Source organism: Eulemur rufifrons, chromosome 22 (genome assembly GCF_041146395.1).
Source record: "Eulemur rufifrons isolate Redbay chromosome 22, OSU_ERuf_1, whole genome shotgun sequence".
Classification (NCBI taxonomy): domain Eukaryota; kingdom Metazoa; phylum Chordata; class Mammalia; order Primates; family Lemuridae; genus Eulemur; species Eulemur rufifrons.
This window is the reverse complement of record NC_091004.1, coordinates 1813047-1840360: the sequence shown is the minus strand read 5'-3', so window position 1 is coordinate 1840360 and position 27314 is coordinate 1813047. Positions and strand designations below refer to the sequence as shown.

General features: G+C 57.9%; 1 protein-coding gene across 1 annotated transcript in view; it reads left to right on the top strand.

Moving 5' to 3' along the window:
• FGD5 (FYVE, RhoGEF and PH domain containing 5) overlaps nucleotides 1-27314 on the top strand; it is a 49195-nt gene that overhangs the window by 1913 nt on the left and 19968 nt on the right. The window contains exons 2-5 of the mRNA XM_069497671.1: nucleotides 1977-4458; nucleotides 23867-24011; nucleotides 24694-24752; nucleotides 24856-24886. Of these exons, the coding sequence (XP_069353772.1) occupies nucleotides 1977-4458; nucleotides 23867-24011; nucleotides 24694-24752; nucleotides 24856-24886 (2717 nt within the window). The remainder of the gene's footprint in view (nucleotides 1-1976; nucleotides 4459-23866; nucleotides 24012-24693; nucleotides 24753-24855; nucleotides 24887-27314) is intronic.

Here is a 27314-nt window from a genome sequence, read left to right as displayed (position 1 = left end):
AGGTGCCTAGTATAGCGTCTGTCACATAAGTCACCTAGAAATCTTAGCCCCAGTATTTGTTGGGGACTTACGATAAAGCGGCTACTGCTTTTGATTGTTTTCCTCGCGTCGATTTATTTCGTTCTCACGGTGACCTTATAGGTCAGTACTATTCCTGTCCCCATTTTACAGATGGGGAAACTGAGGCACAGAGATTTTTATGCTGAGTGACTTATGGAGGGGCTGAGACAAGATGGAAACACAGGCCGGGCACGGGGGCTCGCGCCTGTCATCCCAGCACTCGGGGAGGCTGAGGCGGGAGGATCGCTCGAGGTCAGGAGTTCGAGACCAGCCTGAGCCAGAGCGAGACCCCGTCTCTACTAGAAATAGAAAGAAATTAGCTGGACAATTAAAAAATATATAGAAAAAATGAGCCGGGCGTGGTGGCGCATGCCTGTCGTCCCAGCTACTCGGGAGGCTGAGGTAGGAGGATCGCTTGAGCCCGGGAGTTGGAGGCCAGCCTGGACAACATAGCAAGACCCCATCTCTACAAAAAAGCAAAAAAGAAAAATGAGCCGGGCGTGGTGGCGCATGCCTGTCATCCCAGCTACTCGGGAGGCCGAGGCAGGAGGATCGCTGGAGCCCAGGAGTCTGAGGCTGCTGTGAGCGAGGCTGACGCCACGGCACTCTAGCCCGGGCGACAGAGCGAGACTCTGTCTCAAAAAAAAAAACATGGAAACACAGATTGTCTAGCTTGTCATTTTACCGAGAAGGAAAGGGCAAAGTGACACAGGTCACACAGCCAGCGCACGGCAGAGCGGGGACTAGAGCCCAGGTCTGCCCACTGCGTCTGGCGCTGTGTCCTGGTCGGCGCACTGTCGCGGATCACCGGGCCAGCTTCGCAGCGGCCTAATTAGAACTCATCAGCCTTGGCTTGGACGTCACAGGCACCCGGCAATAAAAATTAAATTAAGATGCAATTGGAAGGTGAAATTGGAAGATAATTACTCTTGTAACATATGGCTACGAGCGTCCCCCGGTGAGGGGGCGGGGCGGGGGAGGATAGCGAACCGCGGCCGGAACAGACTTGGGGACCGAAGACCCTGGGGTGTCAGAGGACATCGTAAGAAAAGGTCGCCGTGGGCCAGAGCAAACCGGACTGGCTGTTGGGTCCAGTCGTCTCACTCTGCAGATGGGGAAACTGAGGCTCAGAAAGGGGAAAGAACTTGGCCAAGGTCACAGCTCTGGTTAACGGCAGAGCGAGGAGTAGAGACCAGAGCTCCTGACTCCCTATCCAGTGCTCCTCGAAGGATCCCCTTTTTTTTTTTTTAGTATCTTTTTTTTTTTTTGAGACAGAGTCTGGCTCTGTCACCCGGGCTAGAGTGTCGTGGCGTCAGCCTCGCTCACAGCAGCCTCAGACTCCTGGGCTCAAGTGATCCTCCTGCCTCGGCCTCCCGAGTAGCTGGGACGACAGGCATGCGCCACCACACCCGGCTCATTTTTCTTTTTTGCTTTTTTGTAGAGATGGGGTCTTGCTATGTTGTCCAGGCTAGCCTCAAACTCCGGGGCTCAAGCCATCCTCCTGCCTCAGCCTCCCGAGTAGCTGGGACTACAGGAGTAGCTGGGACTACAGGCATGCGCCACCATCCCAGTTTAATTTTTTTCTATATATATTTTTAGTTGTGCTGCTCATTTCTTTCTATTTTTAGTAGAGATGGGGTCTCGCTCTTGCTCAGGCTGGTCTCGAACTCCTGGCCTCCAGCGATCCTCCCATCTCGGCCTCCCCAAGTGCTGGGGTGACAGGCGTGAGCCACCGCGCCCCGGCCCAGATGAAATCTTTAGGGGGAGCTCAGGGCATTCTGAGGGTTCAGGGTTCAGGGTTCGGGGACCTGTCCCCAGCGTCCCTTGCAGATGGTATGTCGGCGACCCTGGTTGGAAATAGAATTCATTGTATTTTTTTTTTTCTCCTCCTTCTTTTGTCTCTTTTTGTCCCTTAGATTCACCAAAACCGCCTCTCGCTCCCAAGCCCAAGACCGCCAGTCCGCTCACGCCGGGGACCGTCCCCAAGTTCCCTTCGTCCCCCAGGCCCGATAGCGTCCCCAGCCTGAACTCGATGTTCAGGGGACCGAAGCCGCCCATCGCCCCCAAGCCCAGGCTGGCCGGCGCCGGCGAGTGGAGAGCCGGCGGCGGGGACACGGGTGAGACCCTCGGCAGGTACAGCAACGGTCGGCTGCCCTGCGGGGACGGGGGGCTCCCCGGGGGACACCGGGCCGTCCCGGAGTGCTCCGAGTCCGAGACGGACGAGGACTACATCGTGGTCCCCGGGTCCCCGCGGAGCGCGGAGACGGTGCCTCCGGAGGGCTCCCTGGAGGAGGAAGAGGAGCATGAGGAGGAAGGTGACGCGTGTGACATGGACGGGACAGGACCCGGCGAGGACTCGGAAGCCCCAGAGGCCGGAGGGACGCCGCGCGGGGACGCTGAGGAAGGCGTAGACCGCGCTCCTGGAAACGGGGAGGACGGCTGTCACCGGGACATGGGGACAGAGGAGCAGGCGTCCCCAAGTCAGGAAGAAGAGGAGCCGGCGGAGGAACAGGACCTGGGGGACAGGGACGGAGACGGGGTCTTTCAGAGCGATGTCGTCCTGACGCAGGTGGACGCAGGGGACCCAGCTGTCCCCGGGGAGGAGCCCGGGTCCCCCGACAGCCCCGGGGAGGAAGAGGACGGTGAGGAAGGCTATGGTGATGCCACCGAGGCAGCTGGGACAGAGGAGGATGCGGGTCCCGACAGGACCACCGAGGACGCCGGACGGGACACGGCAGAGGCCAGCGCGGAGCTCCCCGAGAGTGACGAGGTGTCCCCGGGCGTCCCGGACGCAGAGGTGGCCGCGGGTGACACAGAAACGTCAGAGGAGCTTGAAGCCACCGCGGCCGGTGGGGACCAGGCTGACGGCGACGACCCGCCCGGCCGCGATGATCAAACCCACCAGGAGGAAGCGGCCGGGGACCCCCAGGACGCCGAGGACGGCTACCACATCGTCCCCTTCGAGAGTGGCTGTCTCGATGACTTGGTGACGTCCCTCGCGGGGAGTCCCTACGCACTGCTGCCCACCGAGAGCACGTCCTTCTGCGGGGACAGCTGTGCCCTTTCTGGGCCGGCGAAGGGCTCAGTGTCGTCATCGGGGCGGGACCCGGAGGTCCCCGAGGCTGGCGCTGGGGACGGCCCCGCTGTCCCCGTCCCCGCGGTGCTGACGCCGCAGGAAGAGGGTGGCCTGGACGACGCCCTCGTGGACCCCTACGTGCTGGGAGTCACCACCGCAGGGGACCCGCTGGAAGCCACCCACTGTGACGCCGAGGGCGGCCCGGTCCCCAGTGACAGGAACAGCACGGTCACCAGGGCCCGGCCCCCGGCCGCGAAGGTGGCCGGCCACGTCCCCGAAACTGTCCCCGAAGAATCGGGACCAGACGCGGGCTCAGCCGCCACCGGCGTCCCCGGTGACACCGAGGAGGCGAGAAAACCGGCGTCGCCGCCGGACGGGAAGCTTCTAGAAGCCGGCAGGGCCCTGCCCGCGAAGCCCAGAGCCTTCACGCTGTTCCCGCGGTCGTTCTCCGTGGAAAGCCGCGAGGTCCCCGTGTCCCTGTACCGCGAGCCCGAGGGGTCCGGCTCGGACGAGCCCAGGGGCAAGAGGCACGAGGACAGCCTGTCTCTGCCCTGCGTGATCGGCTCTTCTGGAAGCTTCTCCCAGCGGAACCACCTTGCGTCCAGCGGGACCTCGACGCCGTCCTCGGTGGCCGACATCCCGCCGCCCTTCGACCTGGCGTGCGTCACCAAGAGGCCTGTCACCAAGAGCACCCCGTCCCTGCTGCTCGAGGGGGACTCCCCGGACAGACACCCCAAGAAGAAGAAGTCGTCGTTCAAGCGGTTCCTGGCGATGACGTTCAAGAGGAGGACGGAGAGCAAAGGCCACGTGGATGTCCACGTGTCGTCCTCCAGGTCGTCCTCGGAGTCTAGCTACCATGGCCCGTCCCGGCTTCTAGAAATCGACCGTCGCAGCCTCAGCGGCTCCCCGCAGCTCAAGTGCCGGACCGGGCAGCTCCGGGCCTGCGAGTCCCCTTCGTCCCTCATCTTGTACAGGGACAGCAGGAGGAAGGGGGTCCCCTTCGGCCGCACGGTGTCCCGGGGGGAGTCCTTCGAGGACCGCTCGCGGCCACCCTTCCTGCCCCTGCCGCTGACCAAGCCGCGCTCCATCTCCTTCCCCAACGCCGACACGTCGGACTACGAGAACATTCCGGCCCTGAGCTCGGACTACGAGAACATCCACATCCCGCCCCGCAGGCCGGCGAGGACGGGGACGTTCACGAAGGTGTTTGAAGACCAGAGCCGGGCGCTGGCCGCGGCCAACGAGAACGACGGCTACGTGGACATGAGCAGCTTCAACGCCTACGACGGCAAACAGCAGGGCGCAGACCGGGACGCGGAAAGGTACCGTGGGGCTGTCGCGCTCGGGGGAGGTGGCTTGGGGGTCGCGGGGGTGGGTGGGGTCGCTTTGCAGCCTCAGCCTCTGTGTCTTCCCAGAGATGTGCGGCTTTAAAGCTCTTTCAGCCTCAGTTGGCCTCCTCTGCAAAATGGGTTCATGCCGCCTCGTGGCAGACTGTGTAAGAAAATCAGGAGATGTTCTGGGCAGAGCATTTTTTTTTTTTCTTTTTCTTTTTTTGAGACAGAGTCTCGCTCTGTCACCTGGGCTAGAGTGCCGTGGCGTCAGCCTCGCTCACAGCTCAAGCGGTCCTCCTGCCTCGGCCTCCCGAGTAGCTGGGACGACAGGCATGCGCCACCACACCCGGCTCATTTTTCTTTTTTTCTTTTTTGTAGACATGGGGTCTTGCTATCTTGTCCAGGCTGGCCTCAAACTCCAGGGCTGAAGCCATCCTCCTGCCTCAGCCTCCCGAGTAGCTGGGACTACAGGCATGTGCCACCACGCCCGGCTCATTTTTCTTTTTTGCTTTTTTGTAGAGACGGGGTCTCGCTCTTGCTCAGGCTGGTCTCGAACTCCTGACCTCAAGCGATCCTCCCGCCTCGGCCTCCCAGAGTGCCAGGGTGACAGGCGTGAGCCACCGCCGCGTGCCCGGCCTGGAAGCATGATCTAAAAATTGCCAAATACAGCACAAACGCAGGCATTTGTACTTCCATCATTTGGGGGACATTTCTCATGCTTCCGGGGCTCGATGGCTTTGCGACTCTGCTCCGGGAGAGTCCCGGAGAGAGAAGGTTCTGGAATCCCGCCCAACTCGATCTCTTTCGCCAGCAGGGAAAATACCCTCAATGGAGATCGATACCTTCTTTTACTGCTTAAAGACACACTGTATTCCACGGGGATCTAGAAAACACCGTGGATTTGAATTGTTTAAAGAGCTTACCGTGTGCCCCGAGCTAAATTTCTGAATGGAAGTGTTTAAAAAGTGCATCCAAGCTGGGTTTTTTTTTGTTTTTTGGTTTTGTTTTTTTTTTTTTTTGGTGGCTCATTCACTTTGGACGTGAGAGGGAAATTTTGACGTGAGAGGGAAATTTTGACGTGAGAGGGAAATTTTGACGTGAGAGGGAAATTTTGACGTGAGAGCGAAATTTTGACGTGAGAGCGAAATTTTGACGTGAGAGGGAAATTTTGACGTGAGAGGGAAATTTTGACGTGAGAGGGAAATTTTGACGTTATTGTTCAGTCGTGGGGGGTTTTCTGATGCCGCCTTGCCAAGACTGAACGCTCGTTAATTGATCATCCCAACGAGATAATTGCAAAATCTCGCTGTCCCTTAGGCCTCGTGGCTGCCCCTTAAAGATGGTGCGATCGGACTAGCGACTGTTTACACCTGATCGGAATTAATGCAAAGCCCCAAAACCGGTTGGGATCCGAAAGGGAATTAATCGGATTCTTTCTTCCCGGGTGCGAGAACTCAAACCAGGCTTGCACAGCTGTTGCTGCTGGGAATTCCTTGGGGACTCGCGGTCCTGAATACGTAAGGATGATTTGTGATTAGCATTAGCTGTCGCTGGGGTATTAATGCTGGGAAGTGCTTGCACGGTTTGTTCTGGAGTATTCTAGGTGGTTCTGCAGCCTGACCCCCCCCCCTTCTCCCTGCTCCTGTGGTCTGGGTGAGGCTGTTGGTTCGTTCTTTGTAGGATGAAAAGATTTTGTTTGTCAGAGCCAAGATAAATACCACCCCTGCCTCGGGGGTGATTGAGGCGGAGCTCGAGAGCTCCTTGTGTGAGTGACAATCAGCCCCCTTGGCTCAGAGCCTGGTGGCACTTGTGAAAACAGGACCAAGCGCCCAAACAATAAACTCTCCGTGCTGGAACAGCCCTCAGAGGACGTGCGTCCAGACCTCCACCTTTAGCAGGTAGCTCCCCAGTCTGTGTTTTAAATCCGCCAGCCACGGGGAGCTCACTACCTCTCAGAACCGCCTCCTCTGTTGCTGGGTAGTCTGATGATTAGAAAGTTTTTTCTTGTCATCCCGGCACTCTGGGAGGCCGAGGCGGGAGGATCGCTCGAGGTCAGGAGTTCGAGACCAGCCTGAGCAAGAGCGAGACCCCCGTCTCGACTAAAAGTAGAAAGAAATTAGCTGGAGAACTAAAAATATATAGAAAAAATGAGCCAGGCGTGGTGGCGCATGCCTGTAGTCCCAGCTACTCAGGAGGCTGAGGCAGGAGGATCGCTGGAGCCCAGGAGTCTGAGGTTGCTGTGAGCTAGGCTGACGCCACGGCACTGTAGCCTGGGCAACAGAGTAAGACTCTGTCTCAAAAAAAAAAAAAAAAAAAAAAGAAAAATTTAAAATGTAGAAAGTTTTTCTTTCTGATTGAGGCAAGCACTATCCCCCTCTAATACCTCCTCAAAGTAGCTCTTTGCTCTGTGTGATTCTGGCGGTCACTCCCTGACCTTTTGGTTTTATATACGATGTCCCTGGGGTTGCTTGTGCAGTGCGCAGCCTGCTCAACCGTACGCAAACGACCTGTTGCTTTGATTTTATACTTTGTGCGAAGAAAAAAAGATCACTTCGTCCGGATTCACATGATATAGCAAGGGAGTAAAATATCCGAGAAAATGCTAATGCTGCTGGGTCTTGACTGCGTGGTTGTGCCGGGCACCTACAGCCCAGGAGTTGTAGGATCCGGAACCGTCCGGCTTTGGATTTCCAAAGCGTGGTTGGTTGCCTCACTCCGCTGCTGTTTTGCCAAAGGCCGGGATGAATCTCCCATGCAAGACCCGCATCCTCTTGGAATTCTTTGAGGGAGCCAACTTTTCTTGCGCTTTCCTGCGTGCAAAAGATGGGAACAAATGGGAGAGAAAAAAAAAAATTCCCCGCTCTGGGCTGGGGCAGGTCTGGGCAGGGGAGGTTTGCGACAGGCTGAGCGGTGCAAGGAACTGCCGCCGGGGTTGGGGGGCCCCTGCTTCTGTGCCTGAATGGGGTGCTTTGTGGATCAAAGGGGGACGAGGCTGATCTGAGACCCGTGCGTGCTTGGCGTGCTTGGGGTCGCACCGGATGGGAGACTGGGGAGGTGGCTCTGGCCGCTTGTCCTGTCCCCATCCCTTGCTTCACTGGGGAGATCAGGACGGAGAAGCCAAAATAAGTAGCAACAGCTTTAACAGAGGGGCGGGACGGGGCCTCAAGAAACCCCCAAGGCCCAAGGTCCCCAAACTCGTTATGAGACTTTGGAAAAGGCTGGGCTGCGCACAGTAGGTTCATCTGCAAAATGGTGAGCTTGGAGCGGGTTCCGCGTGTCGTTTTTCTGTTACACGGCAGATCCTATGATGTCCCTATTGTTTTTCTTTAAATCAGTCCATCTTTTTTTTTTTTTTTTTACTTAAAATACAAAGGAAACTTCTCGTCACCACGGGGCGATGGAAAAACAGTATCGGTTGCCAGAAATAGAAGGCGATGGGGAAAATACGACGCAGAGACAAATAAAATAACGCGGGCAAAGTCGGGCTGCGAGGTTGTGACTCGTCAGGGCCGTGAGCTGGAGGCCCGGCCTCTCTGCTAAGCAGGGAGAGGTGTTGGGACGCCCCGGTACCACGGGACTTTCTGCTTGGCGTAATCAGAAGGATCTAGAAGGATAGGGAAGGGAGGAACTCTCGCTCAGCGCGATGTGATTCAATGCTATTTAAGTCCAAGTTTTTTTTCTTTTTTTCCACTGAAGTCCGTTTTCTATTTAAAGTGTCGCCATTTAAGAAACGGTGTGGGCCGGGCACGGTGGCTCACGCCTGTAATCCTAGCACTCTGGGGAGACCAGCCTGGGCAACACAGCAAGACCCCGTTTCTAAATAAAATACAAAAAAATCAGGCCAGGCGCGGTGGCTCACGCCTGTCATCCCAGCTACTCTGGGAGGCCGAGGCGGGAGGATCGCTGGAGGTCAGGAGTTCGAGGCCAGCCTGAGCAAGAGCGAGACCCCATCTCTGCTAAAAATAGAAAGAAATGATCTGGACAGCTGAAAATATATATAGAAAAAATGAGCCGGGCGTGGTGGCGCATGCCTGGAGTCCCAGCTACTCGGGAGGCTGAGGCAGGAGGATGGCTTGAGCCCCCTGGAGTTTGAGGCCAGCCTGGACAACATAGCAAGACCCCATCTCTACAAAAAAGAAAAATTAGCCGGGCGTGGTGGTGCATGCCTGTCGTCCCAGCTCCTCGGGAGGCTGAGGCAGGAGGATCGCTTGAGCCCAGGAGTCTGAGGTTGCTGTGAGCGAGGTGGACGCCACTGCACTCTAGACGGGGCAACAGAGCAAGACCCTTTCTCAAAAAAAAAAAAATGCATCCCAGAATCTAGCCCGAGGGTCCCCTTCTTTCTCTCCCCACCCGTCCACCAGCGTCCACCGCCAGCATCCTCTGCTGAAACGATTCCCTGACTTTTATTTTTTTTTTTACAACCGCACACAGTTCCGTAGCAACAAATAACGCAGCATCGTAAAACAAAGGTGATTTGCAGCCTCGGTTGAAAATCCTCCAGGCAGAGCTACGGCAAAACTTCCTGCTGCCGACTAGCTCTGATGGTGCAGAGAGCTGTGTAGCCAGATTTTTGGAATAACCCAGCTCTGGCCTCCGCTGGTATCTTCCTATCTGCCCGTACGCCTAGAACCTTCCTCCTGTTCTATTACGTTTCTGACAAATGAACTCACACCGAGCTCCCATGAAGCTTCATTGGAAGGACCTACACATTCCGTCAAAATTATTGCAACCTCAGAAGCATCACGCCCAAATGCAGTTGACGGACGAGAAGCGTCAGTTTTTTTTTTGTTCTTTTTTTTTTTTTTTTTTTGAGAAGCGTCAGTTTTTTTTTTTGTTTGGTTTTTTTTTTTTTTTTTTTTTTTTTTTTTTGAGAAGCGTCAGTTTTTAATTTGCTGCCTTCCAAGAAGACCATCTGCAAGCTGTTTCTCGGAGCCATCGTTTTTAATGACATGCAATAAAAAAAAAAAAAATTTCCAGGGAAAGGACCCTAATAAAAAAATCGTGTCGGGAAACACACTTCTTGCAACATTTTAGAAGCGTGATAGGAAGACCCCCCTCTCCCCGCCCCCCGACTATTTTTTTTTTTTTTATTTGCAAAGCTGGAAATGTAGACGGCGTCCTGATTAAGCGTTAATCACAGTGTGGTTTTCTTTTCAAAAAAAAAAAAAATCAGGGTTTCCTGAAAATAATTCTCGCTAATGGAAGGGAGTCTGGTTGGGCGAGTTCTAGGGGTGAAATGTCCCCTTCGGGTCGTCTTAAGCAGCTGAGCCTCAGAGGAGGAGCAGGGGCCTTTGTTCTGGCCTAAGTCTGGATAAGCCGCGAGGTGTCTGGGCCTCAGTTGTTCCCATCTGCGAAATGGGAACAAGTCTGTCAGACAGCAGATCCAGCCGAAGAAAGGGAAAAGTCATCTTGGGAGAGACGTTCCTTCAGGAGAGACCTGCTTGTCACATGCCAGGTGCCACTCTCTGAGCTTCAGGTACAGCAGGGACAGACAGACGGGGTGGGGGGGGAAGTCCTTACCCCGGCGGAGCTCATATGCTGTTGCAGAAATGCAGAGGTAAACTGAGTCATAAACACGATGATTCCAGTTTGTGCAAAAGAAGAAAAAAAAAAAAAAAAGAGCCACGTGCCGGAAAGTGACTGGTGGGAGGGACGTTTTAGACAGGGCAGTCGGGGACGGCTCCTCCGGGTGGTGGCATTTGAGGGGGACTTCGGGGACGGGTGCGCGTTCTCAGCGGGAAAGGTGTTCCAGGCGGAGGGAACAGCAGAGACGAAGGCCCTGTGTCCTGAGGCTGGAGGTGTCTGGGCTTTGTGCAAAGGCGGAGGAGGGACGTAACTTCTGCAGCCCCTGTCGTTTGGTGGCGGTTCCAGCCATGGCGGTAGCGCGGGGGCTCGGAGCGGAATAACCCAGCGCTCTGGCTAGTCTGGAACTTTCCAGGGTTGGGGTTTACTGTTGGTATGGGGCACAGCAGGAGGGGCGTGAGCTCCTGCCCGGCTCTGACCCGTAGCTTCTCCTCCGATCCCAGCCTCAGTTTCCTCATCTGTACAAATGGGTACGCTGGTCTCTTCACCGCTGAGCTATCATGAGGGATCATGTATGTACAAGGGCTTTGTTGGGTTTTCCAAAATAAGATTTATCAGTCTTGTACTCTGCTGCCGGGAGCTGAGGCACGTAGACTCTGCTGCAGGTGTGGCTTTATTAAGCTCTTACTGTATGCCAGGCACCGTTTTAGACCCTTTATGTGTACCTGAGTTAATCTTAAAACCACCCTGACATGGCCGGGCGCGCGGGGCTCACGCCTGTCATCCCAGCCCTCTGGGAGGCCGAGGCGGGAGGATCGCTCGAGGTCAGGAGTTCGAGACCAGCCTGAGCAAGAGCGAGACCCCGTCTCTGCTAAAAATAGAAAGAAATTATATGGACAGCTAAAAATATAAATAGAAAAAATTAGCCGGGCTTGGTGGCGCATGCCTGTAGTCCCAGCTACTCGGGAGGCTGAGGCAGGAGGATGGCTTGAACCCCCGAGTTTGAGGCCAGCCTGGACAACATAGCAAGACCCCATCTCTACAAAAAAGGAAAAAAAGAAAAATGAGCCGGGCGTGGTGGCACATGCCTGTCGTCCCAGCTACTCAAGAGGCCGAGGCAGGAGGATCGCTTGAGCCCAGGAGTCTGAGGTTGCTGTGAGCGAGGCTGACGCCACGGCACTCTAGCCCGGGCGACAGAGCGAGACTCTGTCTCAAAAAAAAAAAAAAAAAAAAAAAAAAAACAGGCCGGGCGCGGTGGCTCACGCCTGTAATCCTAGCACTCTGGGAGGCCGAGGCGGGTGGATCGCTCGAGGTCAGGAGTTCGAGACCAGCCTGAGCAAGAGCGAGACCCCGTCTCTACTAAAAATAGAAAGAAATTATATGGACAACTAAAATATATATATACAAAAAAATTAGCCGGGCATGGTGGCGCATGCCTGTAGTCCCAGCTACTCGGGAGGCTGAGGCAGGAGGATCGCTTGAGCCCAGGAGTCTGAGGTTGCTGTGAGCGAGGCTGAAGCCACGGCACTCACTCTAGCCCGGGCAACAGAGTGAGACTCTGTCTCAAAAAAAAAAAAAAAAAAAAAAAAAAAAAAAAAAAAACCAAAAAAAAAAACACCCTGACACATAGAGACATAGATTTTTTTTTTTTTTAAATCTATACCCAGCAGATCTGGAAAGAGGTTAACTTAAGGAGCCAAGGTCACCCAAGTGAACTGAAATTTAAACCCAGGCAATTTTCAGTCCTGATGTTCTCAAGTAAGCTGTGAGGTTCCTTCTCACTTTTTGTGCATCATTGCGTTGGATCTGCTAAACATCCCGTTTTTTTTTAAATAGAAGAGGAGACAGAGGTTCAGAGTGGTGACGTAACCTGTAAGCCAGAAATAGTGAATTAAACCAGGCAGTTTTCAGTCCTGATGCTCTCAAGCTGTGAGGTTCCTTCGCACTTTTTGTGCATCATTGCGTTGAATCTGCTAAACATCCCGTTTTTTTTAACTAGAAGAGGAGACAGAGGTTCAGAGTGGTGATGTAACTCGTAAGCCAGTAATAGTGAATGGAGCTAGGACCGGATGATACCTGTAGGGAGGGTTCTTCCCTCTTTCTAGTTCACCCCGTTAAGAGCATCTTAGCTAGAACTGTCACCCGCCAGGTGTCAAATTAAGGACGTACAGTCGGGCGTGAATGTTCAGAATGGAAATGTCCTTGTTATGCGTTGGCGGAGTCGGACGGCGGACAGTGACTGTCTTGTTGCTTAGATCCACATGGCCAGGGAGTGCTGTGGAAAAAAAAAACGCACAGAGAAATAACATCACACGCTCGTGCACTAACAAAAGGACGATGGTATGCAAAAACGTTAATATTTCCTTGCACCGCCTGGCTACCCCCGGGAACAGCTCTGGGGAAGTTTATTGCCCGTGGTTGTGATTCTCCAGGTCAACAGGACAGAAAAGTCGTTAGTGATTTCTGAGTAATGAACTAACCTGTTCCGTTCGGTTCCCCGAGAACGCCCCGAGACGGTCCAGCCTTCCAGAAATGCAGCCTTGGGTCGGGGAATTCGGATCTTGCAGCTGAGAAGCGTCGGATTTTCCTCAGTTGGAGCAGCCGGGGCTCTTTGGCCGTTTTCCCCGCAGGGCCGAATGTCTCGAGCCACGAGATTGTTTTTCTGGGCTGCTGTGGCCGGTCTCCATGTAAACAAAGCCATTCTCTCCGTGCGCCTGGGGTTGGTTGACCGCCCCTGGATCAAAGCCCGAGGGGAAATTTCTCCAAGGTCAAGACCTGACCCCAGAAGTTGAAATTTCAGGCTGTTCTTGCAGGATTTGGATTAAGAAAACAAGACGCACTTTCTGTCACGACGGGGCTGGTTTTGCAAAGAAAATCATCCGTGCAACCCCAGCTTAGAGGGCCAAGGATTTGTGACTATAATTCTCTTCCCTAAGTTCTCATTTTTAACGCTCTAGTAGGACGTCCATGAACGAGATCGTCGTGATGAATAGAAATCTCGAAAATTGGGGGTTGTGCCTTGTCGTGTGGCCCAACGAGGCGCCATTGATTGTGTGACGCGGTGTCCGATCGGGGCTTGAGGGTGTGTTCTCCAGAGTCAGACGGCTGAGTTCAGATCCCAGCCCTGCCACTTGGCTCGCTGTGTGTCTTTAGGGAAGTTGCTTGGCGTCTCTGTTTCAGCTGCCTTATCGGTGAAACACAGGGGAAAGGACAGTGGCTGCCCGGTGTAAATGCTCAAAGATACATTTTAGCTGTTGGTAACAATGTGGCCATTTTGGCTGTTGTTAACAGTGTCGCCCTGTGGTATCTGTGACGTGTGACTCCGCCCCCACAGTCTGAGCAATGCAGTTTGGAAACCCCACCCTCATCTCGAATAATCTGGGCCTTCCTTTAAAGAGCTATCTGTCTGTTGGGGACAGGAGCGGTGGCTCTCTCCTGTCATCCCGGCACTCTGGGAGGCCGAGGCGGGAGGATCGCTCGAGGTCAGGAGTTCGAGACCAGCCTGAGCAAGAGCGAGACCCCGTCTCTGCTAAAAATAGACAGAAATTAGCCAAACAACTAAAAATATATAGAAAAAATGAGCTGGGCATGGTGGCGCATGCCTGTAGTCTCAGCTACTCGGGAGGCTGAGGCAGGAGGATGGTTTGAGCTCCGGAGTCTGAGGCCAGCCTGGACAACATAGCAAGACCCCATCTCTACAAAAAAGGAAAAAAAGAAAAATGAGCCGGGCGTGGTGGCGCATGCCTGTAGTCCCAGCTACTGGGGAGGCTGAGGCAGGAGGATCGCTTGAGCTCAGGAGTCTGAGGTTGCTGTGAGCGAGGCTGACGCCACAGCACTCCAGCTCGGGCGACAGAGCGACACTCTGTCTCAAAAAAAATAATAAAAAACAAAAAAGATTCTGAGCCACAGGAGGGATTCCTGGAGAGAGGAAAGAGATGAACACGCTTCGTTAAGGAGCAAGTTTTATTTTATTTTATTTTTTTTTAGGATAAGATTTCAGACGAGATAACCGGAAAACTCACCCCTCCCCCCCAGGGAGGGCATGGATGGAACTGACAATTGTCCTTTCAGCTCTTACCTAGAAAGGACACGGGTGGGGGAGGGGCTCTCAGCGGTGCCACCCCCACCCCAAAGGAAGGCTGTCCCCAAACAGTTGCGTGGAGGGGGCCTGTCCCCAGAACAGCCCCTTCCTGCCTGCTTCCCGCAGGACCCTGGTGGCTCTCTCATGATTGCTTGTTCCTGGGAGCTTAGAAGTCCCCCCCCCGCTTGCCTGCCCTCCAAGTGTCTGGGGTCCCAGACCCCGACTTTTGCCACCCCCTCTTGCCAGAGAGGATGCAGGCGGCTGCTAAAATCCAGATGTTTGGCCTCTGTCTCCGCTCGGCCCAGCGTTGGGCCGGAGGGCGAAGTCCGGGCTGTGCTTCTGTCCCCGCCTGGGCGGCTGCAGCTTAGCGTCGCCGTGTCTGGAAAGCGCCAAGCTGTCCTCAGAGCAACTCGGTCGTGCTCCCGGCCAGAACCTTCCAGCAAATGCTGCACGAAGGCCACGGAGAGCTTCTCTTGAGACTTCAGGATCTCCAAACCACGGCCGCGTCCTGCAGCCCCGCAACACGTGGCCAGCTGCCTGGGGGCTGCAGGTGGCATCATTGGGGACCGGGAACTTCCAAGTGTCACCTCCTCCCTCCCGGGTCACCAGAGCCCAGGCACAGGTGTCTAACTGCCCACCTGTGACACCCTGGGACTACAGGCATGCGCCACCACGCCCGGCTAGTTTTTCTTTTTTTCTTTTTTGTAGAGATGGGGTCTTGCTATGTTGTCCAGGCTGGCCTCAAACTCCAGGGCTCAAGCGATCCTCCTGCCTCAGCCTCCCAAGTAGCTGGGACTACAGGCATGCGCCACCACGCCCGGCTCATTTTTTTCTATATATTTTTAGCTGTTCAGCTCATTTCTTTGTATTTTTAGTACAGACGGGGTCTCGCTCTTGCTCAGGCTGGTCTCGAACTCCTGACCTCGAGCGATCCTCCCACCTCGGCCTCCCCGAGTGCCGGGGTGACAGGCGTGAGCCACCATGCCCGGCCGTTTCTCGTTCTTCATTTTAAAAATCCTCAACGTCGAACGCTCGCTAGTTCTTCAAGAAAAAAAAGAGTATCTAAATTAAGCTGCTTTTTAAAAATTTTTCTCTGTCGTGTGTGACATTTTGCTGGATTGATTATTTTTTTTGTTTTAGATCGTGGCTCTGGATCAAAGCGGTGGTCCCCATCGTGCGCTTAGCGTGGTATTTGGCAAGCAGCGGTGTCTCCCTAAATAGCTGGATTGCACGGGGACCGGGGGACACGGGGATCCCCCCGGGGGACTGTGCGGCTTGGAGAGGGTCCCGTGGGTTTGCTAGAAGTGCGGTTTGGGCGCACGAGGAGGGAGCCGGGTCCCCAGGCCGATGTCCTTTCCGCCAGGGTCTTTTCCTTTGAGCCTTGAAATCTGTCACCAGGCTCCCTCTGTCCCGGCTGCAGACAGCTCTCGGCCCCGGGCCTCCCCCCCGCCGGCGGGTGTCCCAGCTGGACACCAGGCAGCCCCCGATGGGGGACCTGCCCGGTCCCCCCTGCCCCCACCGCTGAGGAAGTCACAGCCAGCCCCTCCGCCACCCGCTGGGTGCGTCCTGTAGACAAAGCCCGGGTCTGGTAGCTGCCACACCGGGCACCTCGGGGTCTCGCCCTCGGGGCTTTCGGTTCTCACTCGCTGCAGCCCTCTGGGTCGGAAAGAAGCGATTCCCGTGCCCACCTGACAGGTGGGGAAACTGAGGCTCAGAAGGGAGAAGCGGGTTACACAGCTAGAGGAGCTGGGATTTGAACTCGCATTCGAATAGGCCGGGCGTGGGGGCTCACGCCTGTCATCCCGGCACTCTGGGAGGCCAAGGCGGGAGGATCGCTCGAGGTCAGGAGTTCAAGACCAGCCTGAGCCAGAGCGAGACCCCGTCTCTGCTAAAAATAGAAAGAAATGATCTGGACAGCTAAAAATATATATAGAAAAAATGAGCCGGGCATGGTGGCGTGTGCCTGTAGTCCCAGCTACTCGGGAGGCTGAGGCAGGAGGATGGCTTGAGACCTGGAGTTTGAGGCCAGCCTGGACAACATAGCAAGACCCCATCTCTACAAAAAAGAAAAGAAGGAAAATGAGCCGGGCGTGGTGGCGCATGCCTGTCGTCCCAGCGACTCGGGAGGCTGAGGCAGGAGGATCGCTTGAGCCCAGGAGGTTGAGGTTGCTGTGAGCTGTGACGACGCCACGGCACTCTAGCCCGGGCCACAGAGTGGCGCTTAATACGTGTCCACTCACTAAATCGTCACAACGACCTAGAAAGGTCAGTGCTGTTATTGTCCCCATTTTACAGATGAGAAAACTGAGGCACAGACCGCTTTTCCAAGGCCGCCCAGCTGGCTCCTTGGCCGTGTCCCTCCCCCTAGAGCCCCACGTGCTGTGTCCGTGTCTACGGTGCCAGGGCGCAGAGATGGGTGAGCGAGGCCTGGGCAGACGCCTCCCCTCCTCTCCCAGCCTCAGTTTACCCGTCTGTGTCTTGCGGGCGTTGGCCAGTCTGGCTCGGGCAAAGGGCAAAGGGTAAGGGCGGTGTTTCTCTGGGAGCCCCGGGCCAGCCATTGTGTCCCGGGCTGTGTGGCCTGCAGGGTGTGTCCCTGTCCCCTCCCCGGGGGAGGGGAGGAAGTTTCGTGTTTACAGGAAATGCAGGACAAGGCTTGGGAGGCGGCGGGTGGAGGAGGGGACAGCTGGCCACCGCGAGCCCTGGAGACAGATCTGGGCTCTGGGGGTCCCAGGGTGGGGGTCCCCCTCTTCCCAGGCCACCCGGCCTGTCCCCAAGCCTCTTCCCTCCAAAACTGCTGCACCCCAAAAGCCTCATGGCACCCGGGACAGCTGAACCCCCCCCCTCTGCCCAGGGACGCGGAAATCGGACCTGCCTTCTGGTCCCTCCCTGAGGACCTCGCGTCCCCCACCTGCTAAGCGGGTGACGTGCTGTCCCCAAGCACCCTGTCCGGGTCGGGAAAGGCAAAGTGCAGAGGGCCAGGCCAGCCCCTCCCAGCCTTGGTCCTCTCCGCTCTGTCCCCCGCCCCCGGGGATCTACAGAGCGCGTCGTGCCTCAGTTTCCCCCATCCTCGCCACGGCCGGCCGGCGTCCTCCGCCTCTCTCCTGTCCTCTCCTGGTCAACCTCCGTTCTCCAAACGCCAGACGGGGATACGGGCTGCATCGGGCGCCCCAGGGACTCCGTGGCGCCTCGGGTGGGGGCGGGGGGCAGTGCTGATTGTCACCCGCGTCCCCCATCTGTGCCTGTTCTCTGTCTGTGCAGGGACATTCATCCCGGCAGGACGCAGGGGGCCGGGAAGGATTCGTGAAGGCCCCTGGCCACGTGGTGACATGAAAAAACGCCGGGTGCCCCGTCTCCCATGGCGACTGTTAGTGCCCGTGCTCGTGTGCAAGGCAGGAGGTGGGACAGGGGGTCGGTTTTCAGCCCCCGACACGCGCAAACCGCGGGCCCCCCGCGCGCAGCTCCTGGTGGCTTCGGGCGTGGGATGGGATCACCGCGTCACAGTGTCCGCCGTGAACCTCCGGCCCCCGCATCGTCCCCGGGTGCCCGGCGGTGGCGGGAGCAGGCGGTTCAGCCCAAGGCACCGAGCACCTTGGGGACGATGCCATCGCTGTGTCCTGTGTGCAGACCTTGAGCCGAGGGGCCGGGGCCAAAGTCAGGTCGATCAGCTGGGACAAGATGGAGAAGCCGGGGACAATCGGTCAGCGCGTTTGCTGTGCACCTACTGTGCGCCGGCCACTGTGCACCTACTATGCAGAAGTCCCTGTGCACCTACTATGAGTCGGCCCCTGCATACCTACTATGCGCCAGTCACTGTGCACCTAGTATGTGCAAGTCCCTGCACACCCACTATGCGTCAGTCCCTGTGCACCTACTATGTGCCAGTCACTGTGCACCTGCTATGCAGAAGTCCCTGTGCACCTACTATGAGTCGGCCCCTGCGTACCTACTATGCGCTGGTCACTGTGCACCTAGTATGTGCAAGTCCCTGCGCACCCACTATGCGGCAGTCCCTGTGCACCTACTATGTGCCGGTCACTGTGCACCTGCTATGCAGAAGTCCCTGTGCCCCTACTATGAGTCGGCCCCTGTGCACCTACTATGCGCCAGTCACTGTGCACCTACTATGTGCAAGTCTCTGCGCACCCACTATGCGTCAGTCCCTGTGCACCTACTATGTGCCGGTCACTGTGCACCTGCTATGCAGAAGTCCCTGTGCCCCTACTATGAGTCGGCCCCTGCGCACCTACTATGCGCCAGTCACTGTGCACCTACTATGTGCAAGTCCCTGCGCACCCACTATGCGTCAGTCCCTGTGCACCTACTATGTGCCGGTCACTGTGCACCTGCTATGCAGAAGTCCCTGTGCCCCTACTATGAGTCGGCCCCTGCGCACCTACTATGCGCCAGTCACTGTGCACCTACTATGTGCAAGTCTCTGTGCACCCACTATGCGTCAGTCCTTGTGCACCTACTATGTGCCGGTCACTGTGCACCTGCTATGCAGAAGTCCCTGTGCACCTACTATGAGTCGGCCCCTGCGCACCTACTATGCGCCAGTCACTGTGCACCTACTATGTGCCGGTCACTGTGCACCTGCTATGCACAAGTCACCGCGCACCTACTATGGGCTGGTCCCTGTGCACCTACTAAGAGTCAGTCCCTGCGCACCTACTATGCACCGGTCACTGTGTACCTACTATGTGTAAGTCTCTGCGTGCCCACTATGTGTCAGTTCCTGTGTACCTACTATGCGCCAGTCACTGTGCATCTGCTATGCACACGTCACCGTGCACCTACTATGGGCCGGTCACTGTGTACCTACTGTGCACCGGTCCCTGTGCACCTACTATGAGTCGGCCCCTGCGCACCTACTATGTGCCGGTCACTGCACACCTACTATGCACCAGTCGCTGTGCACCTATTATGCACCGGTCGCGTGGACGCAGAAACGTCCAGCAAGCCCGTGAGTGCTGTCTTCCCGGGACTCGTGGGGAAGGAGGCCACTCAAGTGTCACGCAGCTGGCTCGTGGGGGACGTGAGACTGGAACCCAGGTGTCTGGAGACTCTGGGGAGTAAACACGGTGGCCTCAGGCAGCCGGATTCCAAGATGTGCCACCTTCCCGGAGATGGCACAAGAGTCTCTCCTTGGATCGTGTTTCCGGGAACCAACGCGAGGCTCTGCGTCGGCTGACCCTGGGTGTGTGATGTGTCGTCTCCGGGAGGGACGAGATGGAGTGTCACTTCAGACGTCAGTGGACACACTAGGCAGGCAGCTCATGGCAGAGCCGGGGATCCCCCCCCAAGCCGTGGGGTGCACGCAGCCCGATCTCAACGCGCAGCTTCCTGTCCCTGGGTGGTTTGTGCTTTGACCCATTTTGCAGATGGGGAAACTGAGGCCCATGGGGACAATCCCATGGCCCAGTGGGTTAGCAGTGAATCCGGGACCTCCCCCCTTCCCAGTCCTGCTCTTCCGCTGATTGGGATACGGCCGCCAGCCTGTCTGCTCCGTCTCAAACTTTGCAGCCCCCAGAAAGCTCAGCCCCGAACCCCTTGTCCCCTCCCCGCTGGCTTCAGAAAGGTCCCCACCACCTGTCTCACTCAGAGCAGCTGGACGCCACCGCCGCCACCTCCGCCGGTTCCTTCTGCAGTCTGACCTCGATCACACATATTGCCGCACCCTCGAGGGCGGAATTTGGGGCCAAGAGAGAGTCCCTGAGGGGTGGGGGGGGGGAGAAAAACATGCCTTTTTTATGAGCTGTCAGGCGCGTTTGGCTGCGTTCAGGGCTGTGGCTCGCAGGGAGTGTGACATAAAGTGGAATTAAACGGTCAGAGCTGGACAGCGCCGGGCCGGGTCACACAGTGCTTGTCCCCCGCCCCGACGAGGGTGCACGTGACCGTTCAGGCTTCGGAAAGGGCCTGGGCTCGTTTGCTGGGTCGTTTAAGGTGATAAGCTCTGGGCAGCTTGAATTTATGATGCTCTTAAAGGACAAGTGGACTCAGACGGTTGCTTGGAAACCAGTCGGGGCGGGGGGGAGGGGACAGAGCTTGGCCCTTCTGCAAGCTCTTCTGGGCTGGCCCAGAAAGGACCTACTGTGCGCCAGGCGGGGGCTGGTTTTACCGTCATGTTGGCTGCTTGGAAACCAGTTGGGGGGGAGGGGACAGAGCTTGGCCCTTCTGCAAGCTCTTCTGGGCTGGCCCAGAAAGGACCTACTGTGCGCTAGGCAGTGGCTGCTTTTACCGTCATGTTGGCTGCTTGGAAACCAGTTGGGGGGGAGGGGACAGAGCTTGGCCCTTCTGCAAGCTCTTCTGGGCTGGCCCAGAAAGGACCTACTGTGCGCCAAGCGGGGGCTGGTTTTACCATCATGTTGGCTGCTTGGAAACCAGTTGCGGGGGAGGGGTTAGAGATTGGCCCTTCTGGAAGCTCTTCTGGGCTGGCTCAGAAAGGACCTACTGTGCGCCAGGCGGGGGCTGGTTTTACTGTCATGTTGGCTGCTTGGAAACCAGTCTGATGAGGGGAGGGGTCAGAGCTTGGCTCCTCTGTAAGCTCTTCTGGGCTGGCTCAGAAAGGACCTACTGTGCGCCAGGCGGGGGCTGGTTTTACTGTCATGTTGGCTGCTTGGAAACCAGTCTGATGAGGGGAGGGGTCAGAGCTTGGCTCCTCTGTAAGCTCTTCTGGGCTGGCTCAGAAAGGACCTACTGTGCGCCAGGCGGGGGCTGGTTTACCGTCATGTTGGCTGCTTGGAAACCAGTCTGATGGGGGGAGGGGACAGAGCTTGGCCCTTCTGTAAGCTCTTCTGGGCTGGCTCAGAAAGGACCTACTGTGTGCCAGGCGGTGGCTGGTTTTATTGTCCTGTTCTCGTGGAATCCTGCAATGAATGTATGTAGCGATGCCCACGCTTTGCAGATGAGAAACACGTGGAGTCACTTGTTTGAGCTTTGCCCGGCGATTCTTCTGCATCTGATGCCAGAGTGAGGTCACTAAACGTACGACACTGACCGCCCGGCCCTTTTGTCTGTTCTCCCAGCGTGTGACTGTCCCCCTGGGAGAACTCGGTGAGTGCTGGGACTGCCGTTCCCCCGTAGTGACCGCATGCCCGGAATTTCCCGGAAAGATCCCACTGGTCGTTTAAACTGTTGAAATAACGCCCAGAAATTCCGTTCTTGCGGCTTCTAAGCTGTAGCGTGTGTGCGTTTGTTGCACGATTTCAATTAATCGTCTATATGGCCTGCGCCTGTAGGATCGTCACTGCTGTTCCGGATAGAAATCGGAGACCGGGCGCGGTGGCTCACGCCTGTCACCCCAGCGCTCTGGGAGGCCCAGGCGGGAGGATCGCTCGAGGTCAGGAGTTCGAGACCAGCCTGAGCGAGAGCGAGACCCCGTCTCTACTAAAAATAGAAAGAAATTAGCTGGACAGCTAAAAATATATAGAAAACATAAGCCAGGCATGGTGGCGCATGCCTGTAGTCCCAGCGACTCGGGAGGCCGAGGCAGGAGGATGGTTTGAGCCCCGGAGTTTGAGGCCAGCCTGGACAGCATAGCAAGACCCTATCTCTACAAAAAAGAAAAATGAGCCGGGCGTGGTGGCGCATGCCTGTCGTCCCAGCTACTCGGGAGGCTGAGGCAGGAGGATCGCTTGAGCCCAGGAGTCTGAGGTTGCTGTGAGCGAGGCTGACGCCACAGCACTCTAGCCCGGGCCACAGAGCGAGACTCTGTCTCAAAAAAAAAAAAAAAAAAAAAAAAACACTAAAACAAAGCACAACCTAAGACCCGACTGTCCACATCCTTTGATGCAGAACCCAACGAACTGTGCCTCTATTTTCATGTCTGCAAAATGGGTCCAAGCGCAGACAGAAGTGTGTTTGTGATCGGATAATGATCGAGAGCGGGATTTGGATCCAACAGGGTCTGCTGGGGGCAGCCAGGGTGGAACGGCATTGGACAGGGAGGCAGCCGGGACTCCGTTCCTGCCTCCTAGAACATTCTAGAAAAGGCCTGGCTGCACCCTCCTCTCTGGGCTGGGGAGCAGGCGGAGGAGGGGTCCGGGCGCAGGTAAACTGCAGCCCCGCAAACGGTTGGGCTCTGGCGGAAGAGGAGGAAGGGCTGCATGGGACCGGTCTACACAGTCACGTTCTTGAACCTGGTTCTGAGCTCCGCCGAGCAACTGAGGCTCCACAGAGGGAGCTGGCGGTCCCCCCAGGGGGGTGACAGGCGGCGGAGGTGCAGGGTGGTCCCGGGAGGGCAGGGGAGGCTCCAGCATCCTCAGCGAACCTCGAGAAGGTTCTTTCTCGCTCCATGGGCGTCTGGTGTGTTGCGTGTTTTAAATGCATCGTTTGCAACCAAAGCGCAACAAAGTAACTTGTTTGCAAAGAGGTCGGACTGGAAGCGGGAAGCCCCTTGGGGAGCGGGGGTCGGGGTCGCAGCTCAGCCTGGGGTCCCGGGTGAGGACCCCGACGTCAGGGGAAGCTCGGGCAGGAGGAGGTCACCTTGTCCCTGCTCTGTGTGGCCCCCTGGGGACATCTGTTCCGAGATAGGTCTGGCTCCTGTGATCGTTAGTTGAGAGGCAGATCCGGGGCGGGCCCTGGTTCAGCTGTAGCCTAAGGCTCCGTGTCTCTTCCCCGTGTCCCCAACCCCGCCGTGTCCCCAACCCCGCCGTGTCCCCAACCCCGGCCACACTTCCTCTGCCTGGGCCAGGGCCCGAGGCCACTGTCCCCGGCCTGCCTGCCTGCCTCAGGGCTGGGCTGTAGTTGGCCCCGGCCAGTCCAGAAGCGACATTCCCTTCTCTCCTTCCTCTCATCCACCCATGGAACATTCCAGCATCTCATCCCGGCGTTCCCAGAGGGCGGGAATACGTATTGGATGAGGATTTCACAGGATCAGATTCTGCGTATAAAGAGAAGTTGTCTGAGGCCGCGTTGCCAGTGGCAATAGAGGGAGCCATTGAAGGTTCTTGAGCAGGAGCAGCGCAGGAATCTACGTATTGGATGAGGATTGAATCAGATCAGATTTTGCGTATAAAGAGAAGTTGTCTGAGGCTGCGTTGCCAGTGGCAATAGGGAGCCATTGAAGGTTCTTGAGCGGGAGAGGGGAGCAGCGTGTTAGAACGGTCACTGTGCCGTGGGGAGGGGACAGGCTGGGAGCAAGGAGGCCGCTGTGAGGGGGCCGGAGCCGTCTCTACGGGGATCCCGGTCTGGGATCGTACACGGGTTGTTCGCGTGTGAGGACGGGGGCGGCGTCTGCTGTATTCACCGGTGTTTTATGCAGCGCTCGGCATACAGCCGGCGCTCGATAAGTAGGCATCGAAGGCCGGTGTTTGTGATGCAATTAATTCGCGGTGTCATCGTCACGGGGGTACAGCTGTGAGATTGTCACATCCGCGTGAGCCGTCCGCCTCGCGGCCCCCGCGAAGCAGGCGAGACTGGAATCGTCTTGCGCACGAATGATCGAGCCGATGGCCCGGAACGCACGTCCCGGGTTCTGTCCACCACGTCACCCGTCCCTGATTCAGGGTCAGGGGACCCAGGTGACCTTGAGGACAAACCCTGCTGTCTGGACAAGCCGGTTCGGACCCCGGAGCGATCGGTTGGACATCTCGTGCCTTTGAAACCAGCCTGGCGCAGCACGTGCCAAGGCCCTGGGGCAGCGAGGAGCCTGGCTAGTCGGGTGGGGGCTGGTGGCTGGGTCGTACGTGTGTCCCCTTCATCCGTGTGACACGGATAAGACCCCCCCCCCCCGGCGGGTTCACGTCGCTCGACCAGACGCTCTAACCCCCGTCTCTGTCCCCTGCTCTGACGCAGCACCTACACAGAGCCTTACAAGGTCTGTCCTGTCTTGGTGGCGGTCCCAAAAGAGGACGTCACGTCGGACGAGGAGCAGAGGAGCTCGGAGGAGGAGGAGGAGGAGGAGGACAGCGTCCCGAGAGACGCCAGCGTCACCCCCAAGGTAGGTCACCGTCCCTGCCCCGGGGGAGGGGCCGGGGGCATGTGGACGTCAGACACCCGCCTGTGTGGCCGCAGCTGGGTGGGTCACTCGCCCGGGGGGGGGGGGGGGTGGCTGTGGCTTGAGGTAGCACAGCCCACCCGGGTCCTGCTTGGGGACGGCGCTGAGGGTGGCGACACCCATTCAGTGACGTGGTCTCGGCCCTTCCGCAAGCCCCTTCTAAGGCGTCAGAAATTGCTCCCGGCGTTCAATGTTTGCAAAGCAGAGAGGCAGGTAAAAATCCGTTTGTCCGCATGGACGATGTTTCTTGGCATTTCACGCAAGTGACACTTACCAAGGGCTTGGTGGGGGGGGACCCCTGACAAGGGGGTTACTCTCCCCGGCTCCTCTTCTTCCCTGTCGTGTGGCGGGGGAGGGAAGAGACACACAGAGGTTCAGAGAGGTTAAGTAACTTGGCCAAGGTCACACAGCATGCGAAGGGGCGGGGTTCGCACGGGTTCAAAGCTATGAAAGGAGCGAGGCAAGGTCCAAAGACGTCAAGTGACTTTCTGAAGGTCCCAGAGTTTGCCGAGCACCAGGGGACGGCTTGAGGACGCCGGCGCCGGCCTCCGGCAGCTTTGGTGGCCTCCTCTGGACACCGTCAGCGCCTGTCCCCAACTCTCGATGGCTCTGTTTGCTCCCGCAGGTGGAAGGACAGTCCAGAGCCCTCGTCATCGTGCAGGACCTACTGTCCTCGGAGAAAGCGTGAGTCCCCCCGGGCGGCTGGAGCTCGCAGACAAAATGTCACCCCTCCCGCGCTTACGCGACACGGGGACTAGCGCAGGCTCAACTCGCTTTCCCTCCGCAGGTACGTGGAGATGCTGCAGCGGCTCCACCTGGTGAGTTGGGCATTTTGATTGTCCCCAAGCTGATCGTCCCTTGGACGAGGCTGGTACAAGAGGCAGCAGGAAAGCATTGAGGGGACAGAGGTGACTGTCATTTGCAGAGGCGTTTTTGGGGAAGGCTGTGTCCTCCTGGACGTTCTCCAAGGCCGGGTGGCGGTGAGCTTGTAGCGGGGGGCATGGGGGCGTTGGATGGAAGGTTCTGGAAGGATTTGGGGTTTCCTCGGCCCTCTTGCGGAGAGAGGCGGGAGGGGCGGCCCCGGGCATTTCTGCGGGCGTGAGTTTGCGGGCACCTGCGTGCGTCACGTGTGGGTCCCTGTGGAGGAGGGGATTGATGGCATGGCCAGGGAGCAGACAGGGTCCTCCCCCGGGTGACCTCTGGCCAGCCAAGGGGGCAACAGCTCAGGGCGGTGACAACCAACCTCGGGGGATCCCGGCATTCCCCGAGGAGGTGACATTGGGAGGGGTCGCCGCGTGTCGGTCACCTTCCCTGGGCTGCCTGCTGGGGACAGAGACGGTTAGAACCGCGTCTGGGAGGTGCGGAAAGTGACAATTGTCTCCACACGGCCCCGTGAAGCAGGTGTGTGTTCGTAGCCCCATTTCGCAGACGAGGAGATCGAGGTCTTTGCAGAGGAAGGGACCTCGGCCCGGTCACACGCGGGCACCTCTCCAGGGGCACGAGGGCTCCTGTTTGCTTTCCAAGCCGGGCCTCGTCTACCCCAGGGCCTTTGCACGTGCTGTGTCGGCCGCCCGGAGCACGTCCCTCTTGTCTCAGGGTGGCGTTGCGTCCTCGGGGGGCTTCCCGGAGCTAAGCCGGACCTCCCCGCCCCTGCTTTTCCCCGTCCAACACTTACAGCCCCGGGACAAGTCATGTTTCTGCTCATCGTCCCCAGCCCCGGGTTGCAAACTCTCTGGGGACAGACGCGTCCCTGTCCTGCCGGGGCGGCGGGGCTCCGTGCAGAGCCGCTGCTCAGAGCGTTTGCAGCGCGAACAGGGAGGGAAGGACGGCTGGCGGTTTCCGTCCCTCCGTCCCTCTGTCCCCCCGGGTGCCAGGAGGGACCAGAATGACGGAGTGACAGATGGCCTGGCTCGGCGCTTGCCGCCGGCGCGCTGGTTTTAACAACGGACGTTCGTGGCGGTTCTGATCGTGCTCGGGGGTTTGGACTGAGTCACGTTGGCGATGGCCGATGGCCGATGGCCGTCCTGCCCCCCGGGACCGAGTCGCCTCAGTGAGAATTAATTAGGGACGAGAAACCACCTGGAGGAGCCATTGGTGTTGAAGGTCCCCGGGGAGACACGAGGATGTGGCCAGTGACTTCTCTGGGCTTGTTCTCCCTCCTCCCTCCCCTTCCCTCCTCCTCCCTCCTCCCTCCCCTTCCCTCCTCCTCCCTCCTCCTTCCTCCCTCCCCTTCCCTCCTCCTCCTCCCTCCCCCTCCCTCCTCCCCTCCCTCCTCCCTCCTCTCTCCCTCCTCCTCCTCCCCTCCTCCCTCGTTCCCCCTCCCTCCCCTCCCTCCTCCCCTCCCTCCTCCCTCCTCTCTCCCTCCTCCTCCTCTCCTCCTCCCTCGTTCCCCCTCCTTCCCCTTTCTCCTCCCTCCTCCCTCCTCCCTCCCCTTCCCTCCTCCTCCTCCCTCCCCCTCCCTCCTCCCCTCCCTCCTCCCTCCCTCCTCCCTCCTCCCTCCCTCCCCCTCCTCCCTTCCTCCCCCTCCTCCCTCCCTCCTCCCTCCTCCCTCCCTCCCTTCCCTCCTCCCTCCTTCCCCCTCTCTCCCCTTCCTCCTCCCTCCTCCCTCCCTCCTCTTCCTCCTCCCTCCTCCCTCCTCTCTCCCTCCTCCTTCCTCCGTCCCTCCTCTTCCTCCTCCCTCCTCTCTCTCTCCTCCCTCCTCTCTCCCTCCTCCCTCTTCCGTCCTCCCTCCCTCCTCCCTTCCTTCCTCTCCTCCCTTCCTCCCCCTCCTCCCTCCTCCCTCCTCCCTTCCTCCCTCATCCTCCCTCCTCTGTCCTCCCTCCCTCCTCCCTTCCCCCTCCTCCCTCCTTCCCCCTCCCTCCTCTTCCTCCCCCTCTTTCCTTCTCCCTCCTCCCTCTTCCCTCCCTCCTCCCTCCTTCTCCCTCCCTCCTCCCTCCCTCCCCTTCCCTCCTCCTTCCCTCCTCCCTCCTCGTCCCTCCCTCCTTCCCTCCTCCCTTCTCCCTCCTTCCCTCCTCCCTTCTCTCTCCCCCCTCCCTCCCCCCAGCTGGGATGCTCCCGTCTGCGCATCAGGGTGACCAGATCTGGTCTCAGCTTCCCCGTGACTCAGTCTCCCTTTCTGTTAAGCGGGGGTCGAGGGTCGTGCGGTCAGGAAAGCATCGCAAAGCCCCGTCCTCTGTGTCCCCGGCTCTGCAGGACTTCGGAGACATCTCGGGGACCCAGAATACCGTGGGCCCTGCTCTGACGATG